At 56.2% G+C, this 16,594-nt stretch overlaps 1 protein-coding gene across 1 annotated transcript in view; it reads right to left on the bottom strand.

Annotated features, from left to right (window-relative positions):
- Positions 1-3,993: 3,993 nt before the first annotated feature.
- Positions 3,994-16,594, bottom strand: part of LOC128272086 (transcription factor btd) — a 15,316-nt gene continuing 2,715 nt past the window's right edge. Inside the window, exons 6-8 of the mRNA XM_053009857.1 lie at positions 16,459-16,542; positions 13,676-13,764; positions 3,994-4,088 (exon numbers count right to left, since the gene is read on the bottom strand). Of these exons, the coding sequence (XP_052865817.1) occupies positions 3,994-4,088; positions 13,676-13,764; positions 16,459-16,542 (268 nt within the window). The remainder of the gene's footprint in view (positions 4,089-13,675; positions 13,765-16,458; positions 16,543-16,594) is intronic.

Raw genomic sequence — 16,594 nt, 5'->3', positions numbered from 1 at the left:
CCCAACCCGGTATTCGCCCCAATAATTCCAATTAAAAAATATAACAGCTCCTGCCCACCCCCCCCCCCCCCCCCCGCGACCCCCGACCCCTCGCAATCTCTTCTACGGTTGTGCTTCTGCTCGTCCGCTGGCTCACTTCTTCTTCTTCTCCAGAGCTCCAGAGCATCCCATCCGCCACGCGCGGGGGACCTCTCACACGCGGGCTCACTGGCCAGGATCAGGTCACCTTCCGCGGCAGGCCGCGGCAGGACATTGGGCACGGCCTCGTGTCTGCGTGTCGGCGTACGCTAAAACCGGGCCAGCTGCTGGCTGGACTCCGTTGGAGCGCTGTGCCCGTGCCAATTAAATGCCAACAGTGCAGCCTGGCTTTGCGTTGGCTCTTTGGCCCTGGAAACCCTGGAAGACGTCAGACACCACACCAGTACGCACCACGTACAGCACAGAAGGTCCAGGTTGGTCCAGCTCCAGGAGATGCGACCGTGCCGCTGTCCTTTCCACCGTCCGACAATTAGCCGACGCCAGGATCGCCCCGGTGACCGTCCGGATGTGTGCGGATGTGTGCGGAAAAGCTTTGCGCGTGGCACACGTGACGTGAATTGCCCGCCTGCCGTCGGCCCAAATTCATTACCATCACGCGCACACCCCCGGTCCCGGTGTGGCCCGCCACGTGGCCAATTTTAAAGTCACACCCGGAACCGGTCTCGCGCGGTCTCAACCATTTCGTACAAATTTTGGTCCGGTTGTCCGGTTGTTGTTGGCAGGCCCAACCCGCTGTTGACAGGCGCTGTCATTACTGGAGGGGGCGCCATTGATACCGTTTTGCAGCCCGGTGGGGTGCAAAATCTTCGACGAACAGCGGCGTGAAACCGAGAAAATGACACCGAGGGTTCGGAGTCGGAGTCGGAGGGTCACCGAAGAATGTCCGACACTGAGCACGTGCGAGCGAGAGAGAGACAGAGACAGAGAGAGAGAGAGGGAGAGGGTGAAAGAACAATAGGTGGATCTGCCGTGGGGAAGAAAAACCGGGGTCAGGTGGGTGACGGGGGGGAATGAGAAAGGAGGACGAGAGCATACGGTATTGGGATGAAAATGAAGTGGCAAATTGATTTCAAATCTCATCATTACTATAATCAGCATCATCATTTACTTTTGCTCTGGTTTTCCCCCGCCGCCTGGCCGCCTGGCCGCCGCCGGCCCAAGGGGTAGCCCAAGCGTTCGCTAAGCCGCCATTTCCCCCTCACGGCCTTCACGGAAGTCGGGCCGTCGGATGGACTTTAAACCCGCCCGGACCCAAGCGACGGCGGAGCGGTTCGCCGTTCGATAAATCAATAAAACAAACCGACCGCCAACCCGCCCCCGCCACCCCCCTGCTCTCCTTCTTCTTCTGCTCCGACTCCTTTCTTCGGTCTCCGTCCCGTTGCCGTAGTTCCATCAATCGGCGGCGGCGATGCGGTGCGGTAGTCAGACGCCTCGTTCGGTCGGCCGGTTCAACGCACTACCGCGACGGCGGCGGCGGTGGCGGCCGGCGTCTCCGAGTGAGTGAAGACTCCCTGACTCCCTGACTCCGGTGATGACTGTCCAAAAATTGGGAGTGCGCTCGCCGATCTAGCCGATCATGGCGCGGCGATCCGTCGGCCATCCGTGGCCGATGATGCGCACAAATAATGTCCGCCGGAGCCGGATCATGGAGCGGTGGCGGCCCGGGGTGGGGGGTGGATGGACCTCATTATCCTCCTTTACGCAACCGTAAGCCGTGGGCCGTCGTGGGTCAGGGCGCGGGCCCTAGGTTCGGGTTTGGCGCCTCGGACTCGGACACACAATGGTAAATGCCTGGCGCCAGTCGTCCGATTGGTTCGGCTGGCTGACGGGCCCCGCCGGACCTGTCATGGGAACCGGGCGTTGCTCGAGGTACGAGCGCCTCCCCGCCCCCCGGACAGGGCCTGCCAGGGCTGGTCCAATTTCAGGGAAAGGTACACTTCGCCACCCTTACCCGAATCGAGAGCGAATGCCGGAGCCGGAGCCGGAGCCGTGGCCGGGGCCGGGGCCACTCGCGGTAGCGGTCATTTGAGCACCCGTTAATCGTTCGCCGATCGCGGCACGGGCGGTAATAACAGTAGTTCCGGCAGTCGACCCCAGCCGTCCCGGTCACCGGTCGCCAGCAGGCTCAGATTACGCGGAAGAGGCCAGACAGCTGAGCGGAGCTCCTGCTAGAGACGGATGGACCCAGAGGATACCCGCGTTGTGGCCCGGTGCCGTATGCCAATCATCTTGTCCGGTGGCACGGTGCCCCTGCCCGTTGGTCCGAGGAACGCACCCGGTACTCCAGAGCGAACTCCCACCCTCCGGTCGTACGGTAGAAGAAAAAGGGCCACAGCAAGCTGCTGTGGTGCGCTGTGCCCTACTGGCGGCCCTAAGTGGCGTCCGACTTGATAGCCGATGATTCCGGACGGCAAGCAAACCAAACGTCAGCAGTCGCTGTGCAAACTGCTGGCCACGGACCGCCACTCAGTTCGAAGTAATCTGGCCGATTAACTGGCGCGCGAGCGCGCACAGGACCATGCCACAGGGTTTGCTGGCCCCCCTAGTCACAGGTCCTCCGTCGCAAAGCACCGGTACAAACTGTAGAAATGTGGAACCCATCGCACCTTCACGTTGAATATTCGCAAGAGCACCTGGAGCTGGAAAACCAGCACCGTGCACTCCTGCAGCTGCACTTCTACTTCTCCTTCTTCGGCCGGTTCTTCTATCATCCCCAGAAGGAGTCCCCGCCACGTGGACGGGGATTTCGGAATCCTCAAATACTAGCTGGACCCTGGATATAAAGCCATGACCTTCGCACCGCCGGAAGGTCTGCAGGATGTGTTGCACATTACGATGACAAACTGACCTGTGCCGTTCCCCCGGGATCGGTTACGCCGAGTCGGCAAGTCCATCGTTTCGTCGTTGGCGTCGTCGGCGATTGCGGTGCGCCCTCGCCTTCGGTTCGAAGTCAGCGAAGCCGGCGAGCCGACTGATCCGCTGATCCGCCGGACGCAGATTCGATAATACGCTCCGTAGCTTGTGCAAAAACCTAGCACGATCTAGGTGCACTTTATCGACCGACCGGTGATAATAGTCATTTGTACGTCAATACGGACGTGTTGGCTCTCGTCTCGGCTTCCGGAACCCACACTCCGCGTGGGGCAGAGACTCCTGCTCCTGAGGGCCTTCTACTACGACGGGCTACGGTCAAAGTGTTAGACTGTAGGTGCCTGGGCACGCGAGCAAAATCCAGTGAAGCCTCAAGGATGCGCGCAAACGGCGCTCCTCCTTGTGATTCATCCCCGGCCTTCCCTCCGGTACGTGGGTGCAATATCTGACCCAACGCATGCCATCGAAGACGCCCACCCAAACCACCTGATCGGTCTCGCTCCGAGCTCCGAGTCTGCCGATCCCCGTAACGGTCGTAACGGGTGAGGTGGATGGACTGCTGCTATTTACTCAAACTTTACGCCACACCACACCGCCACCCGCGCGCCACCGAAAGCGATCCGAAATATGCGGTGGATCCGAAGCGACTGTCGCTGACGTCAATCGGTAGCAATCTTGCGCATCACCTCGCAGCCGCCAATCGTTGCACCCCTTCGTGCATATGCTGCTGCCCGACCCCGCTTCCCTGCTTCCCTGCTTCCCTGCCGGCCCTTGTAAACGAGTTCAGTTCGTTCAAGTCGATCTCGAGCGCGCTCGCGTGAGCAGCAAACGAGGGGCAAATTATCTTCCCGAGAGGAGCGCTGATTACAGACTATTACTCGGCTTGCCCCGGCAATCAATTGCCGGGGCTGTGCCGCTAGTGCCGCTGCTGCAGATTGAATTAATTGTGCTGCGGGGCGAGCCTGGGTGAGCCAGGGATTAAGCGCGATACTCGCGCGGCGAAAACGGCGCAGGACTCGACGCGCAGTAGCTTGACGCTGGGTAATTACTACTGCGGAGCGGAGAGCTATCTAGAGCGCCGTATTACGCCCGTTCGCTCGAGCTCGTGGCTACCGTGTCTTTGGCCGATTGGGCGGCCTGCCCTGCCGCCCCTCCACCCCCGACGAAGTCCAGGCCGCCTGGCATGGCAGCGAAAGGTTTAGAAAGGGTTTGTGCACAAAGAAAGGATGCCGAAATCCTACCGACCGGCGGCGGATCGTGGATCGCTTCTTTACCGGAATCAACGGCGCTTCAGGGACTACTACTACTGTATCGCCCCCCAAGCCAAAGGCGTCAAGGGCTCAGATCTTGTTTCACTTGTTCCGATTACGCTACGGTCGGTCTGAGCCAACGGAAGCTTTCGCATTCAAATCGATGCACTGTCAGTGTTTCCGATCAATCGATTCGGCGTAGGCGGGTGGCCTTGTAATGGGCCCCCCCCCCCCCCTCACCACCGCAACAGCCGTTACAAAGATCGGACGTAATGTAGGTACGGTTACACGTTGTACGGTTACAGGTTAACCTTGTAGGTTACACGGGGCGCTAATGGTAGGTAGGTTACGGTCCTGTCACGGTTCTACGGTCTTACCATCACGATCCCTCACTACCGCTTCGCCTACTAATCACCATTCCGTAAACTGTTTTTAACCAACTGATACATTCATGGTTGGCCGCAGTCGGCATTTGATAATCGCGTGCACAACAAAACTTACGCTCAGGAATTTGCCTTCCGGTTTGAACGAAAGAGAAAACCACCTTCCGCAAGTCAGGGTTTGTACACATTTCGTAGTTTGAAAAACAATCTTTGAAAAATACACAAAACCATTTAGTTATTAATGAAACCTCCCTTTTTACATAAAGTTTGTAGTTTTCCATTATGCGTGAAACACAATATCGATCAAATGACCGACTCGTGATCGTCGTTTTTTTTTTTTTTTTTTTTGGCAACAGTCCGTTTTGATGAGATAATTTTCATTGATTTTTTTATTATTATTTATTATTTATTATTTATTTATTAGCATAAATTTGACAATGGGCAAATGAGCCTAGTTGACAAAAAAAAAATTAGCTAACCTAAACAAAGCCCTAGCTAGCCTAACACTGCGACTGGCGAAGACGAAGACAAAAAAGTGGTAACCAGAGATTTAAAGGACGCGAGGTCAAGGACACTACGACACTGACGAATAGACATGTTATAATCCATAATGGACGAACAGAGATTATACGTACGACACATAGACAATACAGGATCATTGTGTCCCGCAACAGTAATTCGTGGAGCATTTCTGATCTCCATATCAGTTCTACGTCTGTTTTTTGCACATTTCAGGTGTTACCTATGCCATGACTTGGCGAATGTTACTGTTCCAATGCTCCAAAGTTGCAGGCTTGTCAGCATAAACACAAGAATAACAAGAATTATAAAACAAGAATAACAGAACGACGTAACCAAAGCTTCTAAAGATTGACTCAGCCAGTTTTCATAGAACCATTCATAGACCGCCGCCAAATCGGTAGAGAAGGTTGTCATCAAAATAGTTTTGAATCGAGCGCGGAGAAGTACAGTCAGCATCAGACTTCAAAAGGGACTACGGGATGGAAAACATAGACTTGAGACCGACCGCACCAAAGCAAGCGTGCCTGACGAGCTTCTTAGTGGCACTTAGTGGCCCGATAAAGCTTATCGCTTACCCTGTGGCAAAGGGGGCAAAGGGAAAAGGAGTGGACGAGATCCGGGAGACACTCTGTCTCTCTGTCTCTCTATCTCTACCTCTCCACACCTTCATTCGGTTCTGGCTGGCCGGTCAAAAGGTGCCACGGTCAACGTGGCGGAACGAAGGATATGTGTTGTGGGCCGCGTTGCACTGACGTTATACGAGTGCCAATTAAAATCCACATTAGAGCAATTTTGAGAAGACTTCGAGAGGTTTTTTGGTTACTGATTGAGGCGATAGCGGTCCGGCGAGATGCCGTTGCCGTTCCGACCGGCGCCAATTAATTTCTCAGCCATCGGCGGAACCGTCGGCAAACGTCGGCAATGGAGCCGGAACGACGGAATGGGTCGAGCTCTAATCCGAACCGACTGGCCAAATCCACCACAAACACCAGCGCGTGTAGCTCTGTTCCCCTTAAATCCTGCTACGGGTTGTAATTGGTGCGATGCGGATACCCCTCGGGGGTCGCGATCGAACGTGATCGATAAGCGATTGCCCTAAAGTGCTTTGTGCACTCCGCGGCAGGTCCGGGCGACCTCTAAGGGTAAGGCATAAAACTGCCAAAGCAAATGTGGCGAAGGCGAAGCCTTTAAAAATACAAACACCCGCTGCACCCCACCGCCGGAGGCCGGAGGAGAAGGCACGAGAATAGTGCGATAGAGACACGGCGAAGCGTAGAGAAAGTTGGGGGGGGGGGTCGAGAATAAGTAAATATAGCCATCGAGTGCCTCGATCGCGCCATTAATACCCATCATCGATCCTGGCGAAGCGTAACGAAAGTGGGAAAACAAGGGTGTTTTTTTTTGCCGATAAAATGATGTAAATTTTCAAAATGGTTGTGACTGGTGGGGGTTTGTGAAGCGCAACTAAAAAAAAACATTGCGCCAGTTCGTACGACAAAACAAGCGTCGTCGTCACAGGAAGATCCGAGCGATGCAAGGATCGATCCATTGGCTAACCGTCCGTCCGGCAACATTCAAATGGAGCTCCAATTCTTCATTTTCTTTTCTTTCACCCCGTTGAGGGGCGGGGGGTGGGGGGGGAATGTGGAAGTGGTGTGGTCATACGGTAGATGGAATCATTAAAATGATTTAAGATAATACAACAAAAAAAAACGGGGGGAAAAGCATACAAACACATGGAAAGCGCGTTTCGAAGATTCGCGGGCGATAAAGCGGCCGAGTGGCTTCTCGGCGTGAGAGGGACAGCCGATGAGCCGATCGGGCGAGACCCGAAACGGGACTACGGTCCAAAAAAGCTCCCTAAAACACACAGGAAAAGCATGACGACTGGACTGGGCGCCGCTAAAAGCCGCGTGTGCGCTTTCGAGAGCCGCAACGCATTAACAATGGCCACAAAATTGCCGCAAATTAATTAGATTTAATAGCTACGGGATCCTGACCCCGTAATCCTCGCGTCTATACCATCTCCCTCCCCTTCCCCCGCCCCGCACCCCGTCGTCGTCGGACGCCGCACCAACGAACCGTTCCTAACGAACCGTGGATGGGGTGGATCGCGCGCGCCCCCGAAGACAATGAAACGTGCGCGGCATGACCGAGCACATTTTCACGCTTTTACTCGGGGGGGGCGGGTTGGGTTGCTTTTGGATTTCTTTCTTTTTCCCTGTCTCCTCCACCGCCCGGGTCCCCGGGGTGGGGGCAAAGTGGTTTCTCCATCCAGGGCCCTACACCGCTGCCCCGGATCCCTGGGGCCCCGCGGTTCTCGAATTGTCGGGCGGGCGCAGCTTTAAACCGCCCGCCGGCTTCTGATCTAACGCCGATCGCCGCAGTTAAAGATCGCGAAGGATCGAAGGAACCCGCGAGAACCAAGAGGCCCCGGGCTCCGACAGGGATGAACGGTGGCTTGAAGGTCGAGCGGCTGTTACGACTGGCCCGGGGAGTTACGGGGAGGGCCAATCGGCCAAGGACAGCGCCTCAACGCGTGAACACCAACGGGAGCGTGTAGTCCTGTCGATGAGCCTGTCACATTGACAACACCGTGTTTGCCTCGGAAGCGTTGGACGGAAAATGCTGGACATAAGCTCCAGGATGTCCAGGCCACTTCACCCCAAACCGCCGGGCCGCCGGGCTCGGAAGTGTTTCGGATTTCCGATATCACGCCCACGACCACCCCTCGTCCTTACTCCCGGGCAACAAACAAAAAACGGCGCCGTGCGATGCTCGAGCGCATTTTCCGATGCATAAATAACTCCATTCGGCGGCGAGACGATGGGCGAACTAGGGAGGACGAGGAAATGGACCCCTCGGGAAAGCGCCACATTCTCTCGGTTGCTGCGTGCGTGCGTGCCTGGTCACGGCGGAAAAGCCTGGCCGGTCGGATAAATGTCGGACGCAAAAATGAATCGTGGAGCTGGAGATAACGAGAAAGACGGGGCGGCAAGTTGTGCCAGGGCAAAGGCAGGGTAAGTAAACGAATCAAAAACTGCGTACCCCGTACCGTGTACCGGGTGATGTGTCACCGGAGTCCCACCCCCCCGTCCCCCCCCGTCCCCCACACGGGCCCGTTCCGGAAGCGTAAACGAGTAGAAGCGGAACATAACATTTCACCGCACCGCGCCCGACACACACACACACACACACACATTTGGTACGGAGGGACACGTGGGAGGGGGTGGTGGGGGCTGCACAAGGCGGAAGGGAATCACATAAATCTCTTTCCCATCGCGCGCGCGATCCTCGCACGCAGCGCAAGAATCGCCACGCCATCCCCACGGTGAAGCGCTAAAAAAGCGCGCGACACAGGACGCAGGCCGGTGATACCGGATGTCGTCCTAGTTCCGAATCACGGTAATAAAAAACAACAACAGGAAGAGAAAAGAAAAGAAAGAAACGTTACGCAAGCCAGCGGGCGCGTGCGAAGCCCCTCGGTGTATGGAGTCCCATTCGGAGTTGGCGAATGTATTTTCTGCATCTTTTCCCCCCCCCCCCCCCCCCACCTACCGCGCGCGGTGGGTCGGGGTACTTTATTTTCATTGCTTTCCCTCACATTGAGCGGCCACGAGAGGTGGTCACGGGCTTCGGTTTTTATTCGTCGCCCCGGCCCCGAAGGATATTGAATTGTTTGTCTGTTGTTTCGTTTTTTTTACTCCTTGCGCTCGGGGCTCTTTTCACTTCCCTATTCTTTGTTTGATCTGTCCGATGGTTGTTTTTTTTTTCTCCCCGCTTCGATACTTTGCAGTCGCTCTTTGCCAGAACATCACGCTCCTTTCGGTTCGGTTAGTATCGGTCCAGCGACTATCACACGCGCCGGCTCCTTGTGACCGGATTTCCCCCTACTGACGGAAGCGTATGCCACCCTCTGCTTGTGTTTCCTGCCCGCCCGGAGCTCCGCCCCAGCACGGACCCCGGTACCGTGTTCGGCTGGTCCTCGACGCGATTCTTCGGCTCGTTGCGGTTACGTCGCGCTACTACTTTCCATTAGTTAGTGCCCATTAGTGTTAGTTGCTCTGTCAGCGTTTATTTTTTTTTTCTTGCCCCGCTGTCCCGTCGCGCAATGTTCCGTTCGAAAGGCCTAATTGATGAAGAAAGCAGGCCAATGGGAACGTTGTTCTATAAATTTGCTGGTCGCCACCGTCATCGGATGGGTTACATTTGAAGCGCACCCGGTTGGGACACAAAGTGTGATAAGCGCAGCATCCATGTCAGAATGGATCGATGGGTTTTTTGGTCGATGGCCCTTCCTTTGCCCCGTTCCCGTCACTGGCTGACACGCGACAGGCAAGCGGCAAACGAGTGATCGGCAGTCGTCACCGAGAACACCCGCCGTTTGATGAGCTATTTGATGGCCAGCAAGTGAGAAGTGAGACGAGAGAAGTGGGACTGTAAGATTTAAACAAAATCATACACATAGAGTGGTGGGCGGGGGCCGCGGGTGGTCACGCAGCTTATGGCGCGGTGGGATTTTCCAGCGGTGGCCGGAAGCGATTTTCCTGAGGGCGTAACCAGCGCGTTGCGAGGCGGCCAGATGGGAGTTGCCAGACGGGAGTTGCCAGATGATGCGTTGCGTTGTGTGCAATGCCGGAAAAGTGGTCCTTCGCCCCACGGAGCACGGAGAAGCCCCACGGGTGGACCGAACGCCGAACCACGTGCCAATCCAGGCCGCAGTAACGCAGTGCCGGCGGTTCCCGTTCCATCGCCAGTCGCTCGGTCGCTCGCTCGCTCGCATTACCCAGCACCCAGTAGCGGCGGGGCCCGGGGGGTAAGGGTGGGCCGATGCGGGAAGGGTGGGCCACCGATAGATCTAAACAGACCGCCTCCCGCTTGTTGGCGGATTTATTTATTGCTTTTCATTTGTTACATCAAAATAAATAAACGGCCCACGAGTGGTGGCGGTGGCGGCGGGAGGGGGGGGGCGCCGCTTGCCCTGAAACCTACCTGCGCTGGTGAGCTGAGAGGTTCGGTGGCTGGGTCGTGACGGTGGGCCTCCGGAAACCGGGCCAAGAGGGTGAGCACTTCTATATTTGCGGCAACGTCCCCCTCTTTCGCAGAGCGCGCGTTACGTCCGGCGTCCTGTGGTGGTGGAGGCGGCCGGGTGAGGCAAGGGGAAACACATTAAACACAAACGGCGCACTGCGGGGGTGGGGTGGCGCTGAGTGTGCGCCTGAGGTGCACTTGAGGTCCGAAGACGGATCGGGTGGATTTAAATTTACGGGTTTTCCGAGTTCGGGAAAACTCGGCCCATTTGCTCGGAAAAAGGGCGACAGACGGACGGTCGGTGGCGGGGAGGGGAGTGGGTGGGGGGTGTCCGGGTGCGTGGTCCGTCCGCTCCGCGCTCCGGACGGTTAATGAGATCAAGCGCTCATTCGAAGCGTCCGCGTGGCGCGACGTGCCCGCGCCGCATATCCTGCGTATCCTTTTGGTCCGCTTTCGCGAGAGACCGCTCCCGGCCTCCCGGGGCCAGGCACCCGGCACCGTAATCAAATTCATTAGCGCAAAATGAGCCCCGATTCAATTACGCCACCGAGAACCACGCGACGATGAAACGTGTGCAAACGCGTAATTTAACGGAGTCACACGGAGGCAAAGGCTGGATGTCCTTCGAGCGCGAGGATCGTGATTTTTGCTGTGTGCCTCCCTCGTGGTGTGGGCCACACACTTAACTCCGTTAACGTACCTAATGTTGATTTATCGCCCCGATCACTGCCCATGTAATAGGCGCAGTTGCGGGATCCCGATCCCTCTTCCCCCTTCTCACACCCCTCCGAGTGTCCTCGCTCCCGGTTCTAGATTGAAAGCTAAAGCTTGCGCTTTCTCTCTCTCTCTCTTTTTTCTAAAAGACACTCCAATTAGTTCCGATTCAACGCCTGGTTTCTTCCCTGGAGTACGTTAGGCCCATGAGCAAGACCCGCAGGGTCCGGAACGAGGCCAGCCGGGGGCGGCGGGACACCGAAAACGGCAAAGCCCGACCCAGAGAGACAGAGAGAGAGAGAGAGAGGCGAGTCCTCATGGCCGGAGGCGGGCGGCCTAAGCGAAAAACAAACGTACCGCACATCAAAAGGATGCGAGCGCTCAGAGCCCGAAATAAATCAAAAACTCATTTTGAGTGCCTCCGGCAGCCCGGGCGGCCAGACTCCGGGCGGCGGCTGCAGTGACTCGGAACTGTGTGGGCCCAAGAGAACCCCGAAACCATCAGCGCTGAGGACTGCCGCCACCACCGCCGTCGCAAAGGCAGACAGAAGTAAATTAGATCGTTCACAAGACATTAAAACAAATCTCATCATCAATCTGCTTTAATAAATGTTGCTGTCTGTGTTTCTGAGTACCGCACACACACCCAGGCCGCCGAACACACTGCCCAGAACGGCCCTGCCCTTTCCCTACCCCTTATCCATCCATCCCCGTCTTGGCTCCGGCTCCGGCGCGAGGATCTGCTGGACGGTCCGGGACGAGAAGGCGAAAGCGAAAGAAAGAAAAAAAAACCAGATCACCCATCCCGCACGCACACGCTCTCTCTCTCCCGTTCTCTGTTTCTCTCGGACGGGACGGGCCGGGTGAGTTTGACTGGTGACGATCGGTTCGCGTCCTGTGCGCTCCACGGCGCTCCACTTCACTGCGGCCGACGGTCGGACGGACGGACGGACGGCCGGTGGACGACGCCCATTAATCAACATGCGGCGACCACCTATTCCGCCCCGTTTCCACGCCGCCTCGCCTCGCCGGTCTCGAGAGTCCTCTCTGAAAGGCCGGGTCTCCGATCGTCCCACGTAGTAGATCGGTCCTGCGCCGGCTGTCGGTGCCGTCCAGGAGCAGATAGCGTCGGTTTGGACCGTCATAAAGTACGTCACCGCAGCGCAGCGACCGGGAGCCAGGAACATATCGCAAACCAGGACAACTAGCGCGCGTGAATCAGCAAAACTCGCTGCCGCTGCGTGGCTCCTCGCAGGAACCCTCGCAGGTCAGCTCGGTTCTCAACCGTCCCAACGTCCCATCATCGCAGCTCATTAAGCGATCGCCCGATTGACCCGCACCGCTCGTCTCTCGCCCCCTCTCTCTCACAGCCCTATAACGAGGCCCCGAAAGCCGAGCGACGCCGCCGGCCCCGGCGAGTGCGCCTTGGCCTTGGCCACCGATACCGTGCACTTACTTGACAGGTTAGCGAAAAAGGGCATCGAACCGAAGGATCCAGCAACGGCCCCGGTCCTGTCGGCCCCGGAGATGTGGTGGCCCTGTAATTATACATCAATTTGCTAGGCCTAGAGAGCGGCGATTCGGGGCTCCGGGTTTCGGGGGGCGCCGGCCAGATCCCGGTCGGGTCGGCGGGATGCTTTCTCTGCTCTTTCGGCGTTCCGTTTCCGACCATTCCGGCCGCCTAGCTGAACTCGGATGAGTCGGCACTTTTCGGCAGTTCGGCCTCCCGTCCACCTCCCGGGTCGGGCCGTTTTCGGTGGCCGACCTACGCCCGAAGCCGAAGCAGCCGTTGGGCCGAACTGCACCGCTGCGTCGCTGCAGTTCCCGAGCCCGGGTTCCCGGGTTCAGGTCACCTGTGCGTCGTAATCCTCACAACCGCTCCAGGGTACAGGAGTCCCGCGGAGTGTTTGCTACTTTCGCGGCGGGGGGAATTCTGGCCCCAGAACTGTCACCTGGGGGGGGGGGGGGGGCTAATATCCTAGAGCCCACTGGACCCGATCACCCGACCCGATTCCGGCCCGGTAAGTGGCTGGCGCACGGACGGGATGATGACGGCGACGGCGACGATGAGAGATTGGTCGAGATGGTCGATCAACGTGTCAGTCGCAAACTGGCTGCAGCAGGCAGCACCCGAGTGTCCCTCTGCCCTACTCCCGTCTCGCACCTCCACCGTGCTTCCTACAATGTAGGGGTCCTCGCGCGGTCCCCTTCTTCGGGTGGATTGGGGACGGGGGGGCGCGCGAACGACTTGTACAAATATACTGCCAATTTATTTCGCGTCCCTGCACATGTCCCGTCCCCTCTCGTCGTTTTCCCCGACCCCACCCCCTACCCCTTCACCCTTCACCCTTCACTTCACTTCAATTTTTATTTGCAATCCGCTCGGGAACCGTTTAGTTTTCATCCATCACCTTGCTTTCGTCACCTCTCGTTCAAGCAACGGAGTTCCGCGAGGTAATAAGCGGGGAGCGGGGAGAGGGCGCGCGCGCGTTCGCTCGCAAAATCCTGCACTTGATTATGATGAAGATGATCATGGTGATGATGGCGCCGATGATAGTGATATCAGTGGCGGGCCGGAGAGAGATGATGATGATTGTTATTTTTCACAGCCACATAAAATGAAACAACACAACACCGTGGGCCCGGAGGGGGGGGGGGGATAGGATGAAGGAAGGGAGGGGGTTGGGGCTGGATGAACGGGGAAGGATGGCGGTGTTAATGGACAGGAGCCCAACGGCAGCTCATCGTTGGCTGGTCCGTTTTGCGGGGTTCGCGACTCGATCGCGTTAACTCCCATCGCACACCCCACTGTGGCGCGAAAGTGGTTCATCACACACTGTTCGACAACCGGGCTGTGCTCCTTACGCCGCCGTGAGGTGGCGGAAATCGTTCGATTGCGCCGGATGTCTTCGTCCAGGATGTCTTCGTCCCGTGTCCCTCGACGATCATCGTACCTACAAGAGAAAACGCGTCCGATAAGCAGGAGCCATGGGCATCCTTCCGGTCAGTGAGCACATAAAGCACATAAAACACTTTTCGTAACCTCAGAGACAGTGACTCTCGGACGGACTACAGCCCGAAGGAGCAGCCCGAAGGCAGTCCCCTCCAGGAGCATCACTCCACGGTCCTCCAGGTGGCCGGTCCAGAAGGAGTCCCTGAGCCCTGAGCCCGCGCAGGAGGAACGTGCCGTGGTCTGAGCATCGGCACATCTTCGCCATTTGGCACCATCGCCAACTTCGAACAACCGTGCCGACTTCGCAGTAGCCCTCTCGTAACCTTTGCTGGTTGGTCATGAAGGATCTCGATCGACAGGATGGGCCAACTAACTAAGTGTCCCAGGCGCAGCATGAACCCATCCCTTCCACGCCTTCAACCCGTGTCCCCTTAAAGTGCTGATAATTTTGTATTTACGCGGGCTACGTATGTTCGATTTTCGATTTTTTTCGTTAGGTTGCTACATATGTCACTCCCTTTGGGTGACAAGTTCGGCCAGTTTGAGTAATCAGTTCATTTTTGACAGCGGTTTTGCTTGAACAAGTTTTGGCGAATCGTCGATTTTTGGGTACTCCAAAAGTAATTGGCCACGAAGAGGTAATTTAGGTTTTGAAACCAGGAAAAAGTCACAGGGTGCCAGATCTGGGGAATACGGTATCGGTAGGCATCTTTTGTTCGCAGATAGAGCAGTCGGTAACGCTCGTCGCTGTCACGCTGCCGGCCATGGTTTCGATTCCCGTACCGCCGTGACAGGACTTGACGCGTTGCTGCGGGACTAACAACCCCGCCCGTAAAACCCAACTGTTACAGAGAGCATCAGAAATTAACATTGTCTCTGGTGCAGGATAAGACCACACAGCGGTTGTTCCCGAAGAAGAAGAAGAAGAAGAAGAAGGCATCTTTTGTGAGCCAAAAATTCGCGCAGAAACCACGATGTGTTAGCAGGAGCGCGACACCCCATTTTGGGTTTCCCACAAATCCGGGTGTTTGTGACGGATTACTTCGGGTAAATCGCGCATCTTGCTTGTAGGAAATATTCGTTCTTGACTATTCTATCCTTTGGCAACAACTCATGATACACCACGACCCTGCCATCGAAGAAAACTGTAAGCAAAACTGTTCACATTCGACAAACTTTGCCCTTCGACGTTCACATCTTCTCGGACCTCTGGGAACATTTTGAACCACCGCAAAGCGCTGCTCTTGGTCTTAAAAGCTTCACCATAAGCCACAGTCACAAGATTTCGAATGAGTCCGTGCTCTTAATTTCGTTTGTCACACAAAATTTGATAAGGATTCTTTGCCATCCATTTTTTGGAGTAGACAAAAATCGACGATGAGCCATATTTTGTGCAAGCAAAACAGCTGTAAAAAATTGAGTGATTATTCAAAATGGCCGAACTTTTCACGATAAATCACCGAGATGCGTTGCAACCTAACGCCACAAAAATATCGAAAATCGAACATACGTAGCCCGGGTGAATACAAAATTAACAGAACTTTTCGAACACACCTCGTACTCACATGTAACCGGCAAGGAACAGAGAAAAAAACCTGCTCATTCAAAAACCGATGGAGGGAGCGACCCCCAACGTTGGATGCACAATCGCCGGTGGGCAATAAACACAATAGCGAAGCGAAACAACAACACGAACACACACACGGGTTTGCTTTCGGTAGGGATTTTCGGTTTTTTATTAAAACTAAAACAACTAACAGTAAACGGGGTTCGCTGTTCGTTTGTAGGGTTTTTGTTGCTACACGGTGTGCACGCTAAACACCGGGCGGCTTTTGTCGGGCATCTTACACTGGCGGAGACTTCATAAATATATCTATATATGTAGAATATAGAGAAATTCATGTATATGTATATATATATATATAGAGTGAGTGAATTGTCTTATTACTAACGGCGCGCATTTTGTTTCGCTTCCGGTGCCCGCTGCGTAGTCGGAACCGGAAGTCCGCAGACTGGCAGACGCACCACTGCCCATACCGCCGGGGTTTATTGTTTAACATTTTGCACTGAGTGTTGCCGGGTTGCGGGTTGCGGCTTATTCGCTTCGGTGTGTTCGGTCCGCTTACAACTCTTCCACAAACACACTCACACACACACACACACACACACGTATATAGTCCAATTTCATCCGAGTTTGAGTCCTTTGTTTCGCCCCGCAACCAGCCTATCGTTATAATGATTATATTATTGTTACTATTTACACACCGCATCGGGCGTCGATGAGGTCCCACACTGGTAAGGGCGGTGCTAGGGGGGAACGGTAGGCTCACAGCAAGAAGGAATCGGAGGGCCGAGGAACCGGATGTCGCACCCCCTCTGCGTATCTGCGTCGGACCCGGGCGGTGCCTGGGGCGGTGGTCAGCGGAGCTAAGGAACATGTGAGACGACAACACCCCTTTCCCCGGGAGGCCCCCGAAACCTTCAACGAGTGCTCCCCGTCCTTCCGCGCCACCTGTCCCCTCCCTACTTGAAGAGCGGTCCGCCGGCGGCGCTGCTAGTGGCGGTTGCTTGATGGGAGTTGAGCTGCTGCTGGTGGTGTAGCTGCTGCTGCTGTTGTTGCTGTGGTTGATTATGGTGCTGTGGCGGCTGATGCGGCTGCTGCAGATGCTGCTGCTGCTGCGGCTGGGCCTGAGGCTGGTGGTGGTGGTGCAGGGACGAGTAGTTGCTCATCATCATGTTGTAGGTTGAGGCGAGTGCCGAAGTGACGCTGCTGCCGGTGCTGTTGTTGGCGCCACCGCCCCCGCCGCCACCGCCGCCACCGCCTCCGCTAC

The sequence above is a fragment of the Anopheles cruzii genome, chromosome X, assembly GCF_943734635.1.
Source record: "Anopheles cruzii chromosome X, idAnoCruzAS_RS32_06, whole genome shotgun sequence".
NCBI lineage: Eukaryota > Metazoa > Arthropoda > Insecta > Diptera > Culicidae > Anopheles > Anopheles cruzii.
Note: the sequence above shows the minus strand (reverse complement) of the source record. Positions and strands in the feature narration are given on the sequence as shown.